We start from the raw sequence: 11,098 nt of genomic DNA on the forward strand, positions 1-11,098 counted from the left end.
GGAGGAAATGCTCTGCAGGTGGGTGTCTACGTCGACGACTTGGTGATCACCGGCACCAAGGATGCGGAGGTGGCGGCATTCAAGGAAGAGATGAAGGCCACCTTCCAGACGTGTGACCTAGGGCCTCTCTACTTCTACCTGGGAATCGAGGTGCACTAGGATGACTCTGAGATCACGCTTCGATAGACCGCCTACGCCAAGCGCGTCGTTGAGCTAGCTGGGCTCACCGACTACAACCCAGCTCTCACTCTGATGGAGGAGAGGCTAAAGCTGAGCCGCGACAACACGACGGAGGAGGTGGACGCTATGCAGTACCGGTGTCTTGTGGGGAGCCTTCGCTACCTCGCCCACACACGGTCGGACTTGGCATTCTCTGTCGGCTACATTAGTCGGTTCATGCAGCGACCGACGATGGAGCACCAGCAGGCTGTGAAGAGGATCATCAGCTACGTTGCGAGGACTCTCGACCATGGCCTCTACTACCCTAGGTGCCCTAGGGCGGCATACTTCGTTGGGTACAGCGACAGCGACCACACCGGCGACATTGACACCAGCAAGAGCACGAGCGGGATCCTCTTCCTCCTCAGCAAGTGCCTCGTTAGCTGGTAGTCAGTCAAGCAGCAGGTGGTGGCCCTATCCAGCTGCGAGGCCGAGTACATAGCGGCCTCCACCGCTTCGACTCAGGCACTCTGGCTCGCTCGACTGCTTGGTGATCTCCTCGGCAGAGACACTAGAGCGGTGGAGCTCAGAATGGACAACAAGTCCGCTCTGGCCCTAGCAAAGAACCATGTTTTCCATGAACGGAGTAAGCACATCTGGGTGAGGTACCACTTCATCTGAGGCTGTTTGGAGGAAGCGAGCATCAAGGCAAGCTACATCAACACCAAGGATCAGCTTGCGGACCTGCTTACCAAGTCTCTTGGGAGGATCAAGTTCCTTGAGCTCTGCTCCAGGACCGGGATGGTTCAACTTTTCCACAAGACGACGCACAAGACTTAGGAGGAGAATGATGGGATAAGTCTCTGTGTTGGCTGGTCTTTGTGGGGCTGCAGCATATGGTCCTTGTGGCTGCATGGTGGTCTTGCTGCCCATCAAGGACAACATCCTTGACTGGCTAGGACAGCATCTTAGCATCTAGAACAGCATCTGTTTTAGGATATCATATTAGCATCTAGCATCTTGGCATATGATTGGCTGGCTAGCAGCCTATAAATATGTATCCCCAACCCCTCAGGTTGGCATGATATTTGTGTGAGAAATAAACCAGAACAGAAAATTACCCCAACTCCTAGTGTCATCCTCTTTCGATGAGAGTAAGAATTCTGCTACTACCAAAAGTAAAAATTCAGCGACTAACAGATGCTACCTGCACAAGACAAAAATGAAAATGAAATAATCAATGAAATTTCAGCATGCAACTGAAACATTTAGAGAATAAGGCGATTTTTATATAATACATCTGGATTTTAACATTAGCCAAAGTCTTGTACAAGAATGAAAAGGGAAAACAAACTATATGTGGTTGCGAGGTCACAAGAAGTATCACAAAATTATAGTAATTTGGTATCTCCATAGTTGTAATTTTGTAGTACTACTTCTTGGACCACAGAAATCTCAAATTAATATAGAATACAATCAAACTTTACCTCGGTAATCCTACTATGAGTAGATCAATAGGGTCATCAACAAAATATGCAATTCCAGAGTGATCTGATCACTAATCTCAGAAAATAGCATGACCAACAAGAACTATCCAGTAGCCACAAACAGATTTGCAATAGAGCTACACAAGGTCTATATAGAAAGCATGACAAAAAGATGCAATAGAGCGTGTTTTGATAACAGCTACCACACTTTGCCACACTCAACTCTAAGAAGTTATCATTCAATGGTCTCATCATATCTTGTTTCTGGGCTGTGATATGATCAAGGTTAAGATGAAAGGAATGCTTAGACCTCAATCGTTACCTGCACACAACAGAGAAACAAACGAATACAATCACAGTAAGTATGAGCATTTACTTCAATTTTTTAAGAGCAAGGATGTGTCCTAACACACAACCTGGACAGAAACCAGATAAAATATCTAACAAAAGAAAATGGAACATATAACTAACTAAAATTAGATGACCCCAACAAGCCCCCAAACTTCAGCGCCAACTGAAACTCCAAATTGAGAGATGAAGTCGGATATCCAATTGCAGAGAGAGGTAAACGTAACCTGCATGAGCTCCTCCCTTCCCCCATGTTGCTCTTCAAGTTTTATTGGGTGTCAATCGAGATCCAAATCTCAACCTGTAAGTGGGAAGAAATGGATCTCTTCCAGCATAGGAAAAGGCCAAACCATTTTCACATTTGCATATAAACAGATCACCAATACAAATACCTCAGATTAGTCAAATCAGCAAGACAAGGCACATGCACCAGATAGATTGTATCATATTAAACCTCCACATATTTCCATATTTAGTAGTACCAAATGGTAACAGATTCATAAACACGTTTATATACCATAAATAACAAGAGACACACCAGTTCAAATTCTCAATCCTGACTCGACGACTCCCATGGTAACAATAAGCAACCACCACGGTCATATTTAGTACAACATTCATCTGAATATAAATACATATGACGAAGTTCATTGTGGAGATGTAGTAGTGAGTCTCCTCTGTAGATGGCAGTGTCTCAGGAATATCCCAAAGATGAATCTTAACTATACGCGGCCCGCCGGCCATTATTTCTTCTTCTGGCTTTCTTTCAGTATCTGCAACACCCAAAATTACCGACATCTTATCAGCTGCAGGTAAGTGAGGTAACCACGAAATTAACAAAAAATTGCAAAAGGGAAATAAACAATCTACTGCAAAATATAACGTAGTAGCATACATACAATTTACTTTAGTTTCTGTTAACAAGGCTTATGATTGGCTGATCACCAAACATCTACATTTAAAATCATGCGAGCCAATGACAATTCTATTGTATGGGGAAATGAAAATGTTGAAGTTGAACTCGAAGACGCGCTCCAAGCCTCCAACGGGTAATTAACCGTGACTAGTCCATTGCCGTCTGGCAGTCGGACAGCGCGACAGCAGGTACAGCTGCGGCATAGCATGCAGTGGGGAGGGCAGGAAGCACGAATCTCCGTCGAAGAAGGTTAGGGGTGATTTGCGGTGCGGCTCCCAGCCTCCAACGGGCCACGGACTCATGGAGACCAGGGAGCACGGTCGACCTGTGGTAGACTGGTATTGGTAGGTGCACCGTGCACGCCGGGCAGGCGGGCGGCGGCTCCGTGCCTTCGTGGGTCGTGCTCGGCCCTGGGGATGGCGCGGTCTGGGTGGAGATCGTGTGCGCATCCCAGTCCCAGGCTCCCAGAAAGAGGGGTTAAGGCCTTAAGGGTGAGATGGAAGGAAGCACGGCGCAGTGTGGCGACAAGGGCGCCGCGCTGGTCGCTGGTGGTGGAAAGGGATCGGAGAGTCGGAGGTGGTGGCGCGGCGAGAAGCCACGGCGTCGGACGGTAGGACCAACGTGGGCTGGAGGCGCGCGCCTGGTAGGGTGGAGGCGGTGGTCGGTGGGCAAGTTTGAGATAACTTACATGCCGTAGAAGGCCAACGCCGTGAGCCAGATGAGGGCCGCCGCCGCTGCAAACGCCGTCTTGGTGAGGAACGACACGGCCCCCTGGATATGCCCGTCTGCGGCGTAGCCGCCGCCGCCTTCACCGCCAGCGCGGATGTGCGCGACGATGATCAGCGCCATCCCCATAAAGAAGGTCGCGGCTGCTGCCGCTGGGAGGACACGGGCAGCAGCCAGGCCGAGCGCGCGAGCTTGCGCGCCAACATCGCCGCCGACCGGCCCTGCAGGCTGCACGAAGAAGAAAAACTCGAGGGTGCCAACCGAGGCGCACAGGATAGCGAAGAGTCGACAGAGGCGGCGGCTCCCTGTCCCTGCGGCGCCCGCGGCCGCAGCCGTGGAGTGCTGCAGATGGCGGTAGATGGCCGCGGCGGCAGTGGCGAGCGCTGCCAGCGGCAGCAGCAGCTCGATCGCGCTGTCGAGCAGTGCGGCTTGAGCAGATAGATCCGCACCCAGCTGCGGGTCGAGGAAGGGGAGGATCTCAAGGGCGATGAATGCCGTGCACAGGTCGACGACGGCGGCGGCGAAAACTGCTGTCACCACCATGATGGTTGGTGGGGGAGGATCCGGGGGTTTGGATTTGGAGTGGCCGGACTGCCGGACGGCTTGCCGTTGGTGGAGACTGGAGAGGGCGTTAGTTTATAAGACTGCTGGGGCTGACTTGACGGGCGTCTTAGGGTCGGACGCTAAAGACATGTTTGGGTCAAATAAGCCACCTACTTATAAATTAAAAAGTAAAATAAGTGACTGATTTTGTCAAACGGCACCAACTTATAAGTCATCCATGCATATAAGAAATAAGTTGATTCACCCCTGCTTAAAACTTATAAGCCACCCTTTTCCGCGTGGGGCCCACGCCTTTCACTTAACCAGCATGAGCTTATAAGTCATCTACAACCAAACAGGCATAACTTATAAGTCACTGGTTTTCAGTCACCTGACTTAATAAGTCACCTGACTTATAGAAATCAAACAGGGCCTAAATTAAATTCCGATTGCACCATCGCATTTTTTTGTTATAAATCCTTCAAAACAAGATCCCGCATTGTATACATTTAGATAATTTTTTATTAACGAACATTTATCTTATAAAGATAGAATATTTCTTTTATTATTGAACAAAGGCGATGTTCTAGGTTTAAAAAACAATGTTTCGCACTCACAATAAAAATATTTAGTATTCTAGTTATAGGTTCATGAAATTGATATTATAATATACATAAAAATAAATACATACATAAACAAAAAATAATAAAATCTAGAGCAAAAGCATAAGAAAAAAATAAAAACATGTAATAGAAAAAAATTAAAAGAACATAAAATGGATACTTTGCAAACATCCTAAAATATAATATAGAACATCACATGTGTACTAAGTGAATATAACTAAATACATCATAGAACATCATTGGATACATTATAGAACATCGCATATATATTACGTGCACATCATTAAATACATCATAGAACACCATATGTGTACTAAGTGAACATCATCAAATACACTATAGAAACATCCACTACTACACAAATTCTTTTACGCGGCGTTTAGTAAAATGTCTCAAAGGTGAGTAGGCATTTCAACCGCCTCGGTTAATACCTGGATTAACCGACGCGGTCATTTTTTATTAACCGAGGCGGTTAAAAATAACCGCATATTAAAATCTATTAAGGCAATACCCCCATTTTCGGAGGCGGGCCTCTCGGTTAATATTCCCGAGGCCTAGCCAAAGTCCAATCCAACTCTCTACTGGGCTTATATAAATTGAGGAATTAGGAGCAAAAGGCCACTGCGGTTGCGTTGGTTCATTAAAAAAATTAGCCACAAGTTTACGAATAGTCCAGTAGATCTTTCTCCCATCCACACCTAACAGTGACAGAGCCAGTGAGTAATATATGAAAGCCAGTCTTTGTCATCCAACTGAATCAGCACGATAGGATCTCATGTGCAAAATTGGTGGCCATAGAGTTTCCAAGGCCTCGTTTTTCCTTGCCCGCTTATCCGATGATGAAGCGTCAAAAGGCCAGAAATACAAATCGCCAGTCGCAGTCTCACTGGCGTTGTCTCGGACTTGAGCCAAAAGGCCAGGGCCTGCGTGTTGGTGACGGCCGAACTGCGACACCTGATCTCCAACTCCAATCCAAAGCACCGAGATTCGGACAGGTGATGGGCGTGGTCCAGCTCCATCATTCCTCTTTGGCTCTTTTCCTCAGCTGAAGATGGGAAGACCACCAAACCAATGGCGAAAGCCCAAAACAGTTTGTGCGAGTGCGATTGTGCCACAAGCGAAGCTAACGGCGGATTCGTCGTCTCGGCTCTTTGACGGATCACCCAAGCCGGTCGACCTGTAAAAAGGACATGCGGTTGCCCGTTGGTCGCCGACGTTGCCATACCGAATTGGTGATTGCAGATAGGCATTGTTGGTTCAGCATTATCGAATGGCATCTTATCGCGGCCCTGCTAGTTGCAACAAGTCACAAGCCGTGAAACCCCGCACGTGACGGTCTCTCGATTGTTCAAGTCGCCATCAAAGGCCTTGAAATCAAGGGTTTTAGGAAAATGGCAAAAAGGAAGCCGCCACCTTTCCTTTTCTTTCTTTGACAAAAGCGACCGAGGCTGTCTGGAACACTAGTCACACTCATTGACCTCATCTGTGAGTCCACTCGGCAGCGCTTGTCCTTGTACTCTTGTACTAACTGCCAGTGTCCATCCAATTCAATTGTCTAATCCCACAAGAACGAAATATATTTACGTGCCTACAATTTTTAGCTGAACATTAATGTATTTGCTTTAGCATGTGACGATCCAATCCACAATCCAGCAACCACCTCTAGGACGTCGCTTCTAGTCGATGCTGCCTTCACCACACATAACATCATCTAGTCCTCCATGCCACCATGTCCCTATCAGTTCATCAGCTGCAGAAATGCAGAATAGTATTTATCCGAGTTTAATTACGATGCTCCTAGTTTATTTGGCTTATTCAGAGCTTCGTTTCCAGTTTAACAAAAGATTTATATGTTCAAGTTTCTACAGCATTTGCAAAAAATGTTAATTGGAACGATGCCATTGCAATTTTCACGGTTTTAAGAAACACCATTACAATTTATCTATTCGTACCATTACAGTTCTAACACTCTCAAATATGTAACGCTCTACGTCTATAGTGCCACTGGGCCCAGCTGCGGCACTATTCACTTTTGTATGGACCAAATACCCTTGCTTCTCTCCCTCTCTCTATCTCACTTACAAGTGGGCCCAGCGTCATCCCCTTCCTCTCCACTGTCTTCTTCCTCGGTGTCCTGCCCGCACCAGCAGCCGATGTCGTCGCCCATGTTGTCATCGAGCCACACGCCGCGCTGCACACGGCCGTGTCCCTGCTCGCTGCGTGCCATCTCTGCGGCCGCGGCACGCTGGGCCGCCATACCGCACGTCGCCCCATGGACGCGGAGCACTGTGTCGACGGCCCCGGCCTGCCTCCCCATCCGCGCCGCTGGCTCCGAGCGCTCGTCGGCCTGCACGCTCGCCTGGATATATGGTGTGTGGATGTATGCAGCGGGGCGCGGAGCCAGGATTCGGCGCGGGCACGACGTGGGTGGCCCCGCGCAGCTCCACGCCGAGAGCTCAACCACCTCCTACTCTGCCTCGGAGAGCTTAGCACGCACACTCCAAATGAGTAATCCACCAGCTCACTATACTCCTCGTACACCTCTGGTGCTATGAACTTCGGTGCACCTATCCAACCAACCCGACATTACTATTGACTATTGATAATCCCAGCTGTGCCGATGTCGCCAATCTTGAGCTCGCGCTAGTTACAGTTCACGAAGATGTTGTCACACTTGAGGTCCCGGTGGCTTTGTGGTTGTCCAGTAGCCGCCGAGAGCTCAGCATGGAAGGCAGTGGTGCCGGCGAGTGCGAGCGTAAATTATAATGACGTTTCTCATAATCGTGAAAATTGTAATGGCACGGTTCCAACTTAGGGCGTGTTTAGTTTTCAAAATTTTTTGCGTCCTATAGTAAAAGAGCATGTTTGACACATGCATGGAGTACTAAATGTAGACGAAAAAAAACTAATTGCACAGTTCTTGGCAAAATCACGAGACGAATCTTTTAAGCCTAATTAGTCCATTAAAAGTCTTAAGTGCTACAGTAACCCACATGTGCTAATGCCCGATTAATTAGTATCATTAGATTCGTCTCGCAGTTTTCTGCTGTAATTTGTTTTTTTATTAGTATCCAAAAAACCCCTCCCGACATCCTTCCGACATATCCGATGTGACACCCAAAATTTTTCACCTCCCCAACTAAACACACCCTCAAGCAACTGGCAAGCCAAGTCAAGCAACTTTATTTCGCCATGCAGAAATGTACTACCCCCGTCAGATTCGGTGACGGCCTCATCTTCAACCCTTGTTTAGTTCTCTAAAAGTGCACCATGCAAAAAAAAAGATTTCCCATCACATCAAACTTGTGGTACATGCATGGAGTACTAAATGTAGACGAAATAAAAAACTAATTGCACAATTTACTATAACTTTGCGAGACGAATCTTTTGAGCCTAATTAGTCAATGTTTGGACAATAATTCACAAATACAAACGGAATACTACAGTGGAGAATCGTACACTATGCAATGCAAACTTTGCCGAAACAAAACACGCCCTCAGCCTCGCTCGTTACCACGGTCGACCGGAAAGCCTGTCCTTTCTTTTCGTCCACCTCTTTTTGTCCCTGCAGTCCTGAATGTTTCCGCACGTTCTAACGTAAAGCCAGTTGCCCTAACGCTGACCAGCTGACGGGCCGGCACGCATACTTTCCCCTAGCAACAAAGGCGCTACTAAAGGCAATCTGTAGTTATCTGAACTTAGGGCCTGTTTGGTTTTAAATAAGTCACCTATTTATAAGTTAAAAAGTGAAATAAGTGACTGATTTTGTCAAACACCACCAACTTATAAGTCACCCCTGCTTATAAGAAATAAGCCGGTTCACCCCTGTTTAAAACTTATAAGCCACCATTTTCCGCGTGGGGCCCACACCTTTCACTTAACAGGCATGAGCTTATAAGTCATCTACAACCAAACAGGCATAACTTATCAGTCACTGGTTTTCAGTCACCCGACTTATGGAAACCAAACAGGGCCTAAATTAAATTCCGATTGCACCATCGCGTTTTTTTTTGTAATAAATCCTTCAAAATAGGATCCCGCATTGTATACATTTAGATAAATTTTTATTAACGAATATTTATCTTATGAAGATAGAACATTTCTTTTATTATTGAACAAAGGCGATGTTCTAGGTTCAAAGAACAATGTTTCGCACTCACAATAAAAATATTTAGTATTCTAGTTATAGGTTCATGGAATTAGTATTATAATATACATAAAAATAAATACATACATAGACAAAAAAATAATAAAATCTAGAGCAAAAGCATAAGGAAAAAAATAAAAACATGTAATAGAAAAAAATTAAAAGAACATCAAATAGATACTTTGCAAACATCCTAAAATATAATATAGAACATCACATGTGTACTAAGTGAATATCACTAAATACACCATAGAACATCATTGGATACATTATAGAACATCGCATATATATTACGTGCACATCACTAAATACATCATAGAACACCATATGTGTACTAAGTGAACATCATTAAATACACCATAGAAACATCCACTACTACACAAATTCTTTTGCGCAGCGTTTAGTAAAGTGTCTCGAAGGCGAGCAGGCATTTCAACCGCCTCGGTTAATGCCTGGATTAACCGACGTGGTCATTTTTTATTAACCGAGACGGTTAAAAATAACCGCATATTAAAATCTATTAACCGAGGCGAGCAATACCCCCATTTTCGGAGGCGGACCTCTCGGTTAATATTCCCGAGGCCCAGCCAAAGCCCAATCCAACTCTCTACAGGGCTTATATAAATTGAGGAATTAGGGTTTCTCCACCAGCCCCTTTGGGCGTGTTTGATATGGGCCAAAAACCCCTGGCCGAGCCCGCCAGCTGCAAGCAGTCGTGTTTGATTCATTTGGCCCCGTTGGGAGCCTGGCCACGCGTGTGCATTTCTCCCTCTCTCTCCTGCATCCCACGAAACGCTCCTAGGGTTCGTTTTTTCGTAGCTTGACTCTCTACGAGCTCGCGCGGGCGATTTTGGGCAGCGACGGCTGGCTCTGGTGGGCTCACGCGGGAATGGGGAAACTTCCACGCGCTCTCTTCCCCATCGAAATCTGATGGCTTTATAAGCCTCCCTCTTACCACATCGTGTTCTTCTCCTCTTCCTCTCGCCTTCCCATCCCCATCTCCACCCAATCCACTCCCATTGAGTGACTGACGGCGGTGGTGAGTTTGGTGTGCGGTGTGGTGGTGTACTTCGTCCTCGAGCTTCATCTCTGTTCCCTCGAGTCGGATCTGATTCGACATGGCGCCGCTCCATCTGCTGTCGGGCTCCGTGGAGGCGGTCTTCTTCCTCCGTCTTCCTCTTCGAGTTCGTGTGCTGCGGCTGGTCTTGGATTCGGTGGATCTTGTACCTCCCGTACTAGATCTGTTACATCTTCACCGCCAGCTCTTCTTATTCTCTGGTTTACGCACGCACAGCTCCCCTTCGGCTCACCTGAGGTGAAACCCACCCCATATCCCCCATTGTTTTGATTCTAGGGTTTCATTTTGTGCTCAGATGTGTCGATTGCTTGCTGATCTTGAGTTATTGATGGTCAAAGATGTTTTTTGGTTGTTGAAATTTGTTATTCCGAGCTCGTCCTTGTTTAGTTGTTGATATGGTTCATGTGCTTATGTGAGAGTTGGTGACATGGTCGATGATGATTATCTCCATTGCACATGAGTCATTTTTTAATGCAGCCATGCTATTTTGTCTTGTGAATGCCTACACTTTCATGCAGAGGCCAGCCAGGGTCTATTAAAACTAAATTGTACATTTGAATGTTGAATGCATGTAGATGGATCAAAATGAACAGCGTGCGATGATGGCTAGCCATGCAGCTGCTATGGTTGTGGTGATGGTATGTTTTGTGGTCACTAGGCTTAGAAGGAATAATGCACAAACTGAGCCAATACCTTATGGTCCTAAGACTGATGGGGAACAGCATAGGCAATGAACCCTCCAAATGATATATAATACCAATGATGCAGAATGCCTAGCCATGCTGCGTATGATAGGAGCCCCTTTTTTTCCTATGCAACCCCACACAAAATGTGATGGCTGTTGTGGACTTTGATCTAAAGTTCACCTATGTCCTAGCTGGCTGGTAGGGCTCAGCCCATGATGCACTAATTCTAACTGATGCTATTGAGAGAAATAATGGGTTTACAGTTCTAGAAGGTAAATAAAACCTGATTAGTCTATAAACTATTGTCCTAAACCTGACACACACCTTCACTATAGTGTATGTTTTGGTGTAATTGTAGGGAAATTTTACCTGATAGATGTTGGTT

At 46.3% G+C, this 11,098-nt stretch overlaps 2 protein-coding genes across 2 annotated transcripts; one reads left to right on the forward strand and one right to left on the reverse strand.

Annotated features, from left to right (window-relative positions):
- Nucleotides 1-252: 252 nt before the first annotated feature.
- Nucleotides 253-609, forward strand: LOC136521168 (secreted RxLR effector protein 161-like). Its single transcript, XM_066514868.1, has one exon. The coding sequence runs from the start codon at nt 253-255 to the stop codon at nt 607-609; it is 357 nt and encodes a 118-aa protein (XP_066370965.1).
- Nucleotides 610-2,629: 2,020 nt separating this feature from the next.
- LOC136519545 (uncharacterized) lies at nt 2,630-4,225 on the reverse strand. The gene is made up of 2 exons (XM_066512932.1): nt 3,599-4,225; nt 2,630-2,767 (listed from the first exon to the last, which is right to left on the reverse strand). The coding sequence occupies exons 1-2, from the start codon at nt 4,177-4,179 to the stop codon at nt 2,761-2,763; spliced, it is 588 nt and encodes a 195-aa protein (XP_066369029.1). The 5' UTR covers nt 4,180-4,225; the 3' UTR covers nt 2,630-2,760.
- Between the last annotated feature and the right edge of the window lie 6,873 nt (nt 4,226-11,098).

The sequence above is a fragment of the Miscanthus floridulus genome, chromosome 18 (genome assembly GCF_019320115.1).
Source record: "Miscanthus floridulus cultivar M001 chromosome 18, ASM1932011v1, whole genome shotgun sequence".
In the NCBI taxonomy this organism is placed as follows: Eukaryota; Viridiplantae; Streptophyta; class Magnoliopsida; order Poales; family Poaceae; genus Miscanthus; species Miscanthus floridulus.

Coding starts and splice junctions, on each gene's coding strand:
- LOC136521168 (XM_066514868.1), top strand. CDS start 253: ATGGAGGAGAGGCTAAAGCTGAGCCGCGACAACACGACGGAGGAGGTG.
- LOC136519545 (XM_066512932.1), bottom strand. CDS start 4,179: ATGGTGGTGACAGCAGTTTTCGCCGCCGCCGTCGTCGACCTGTGCACG.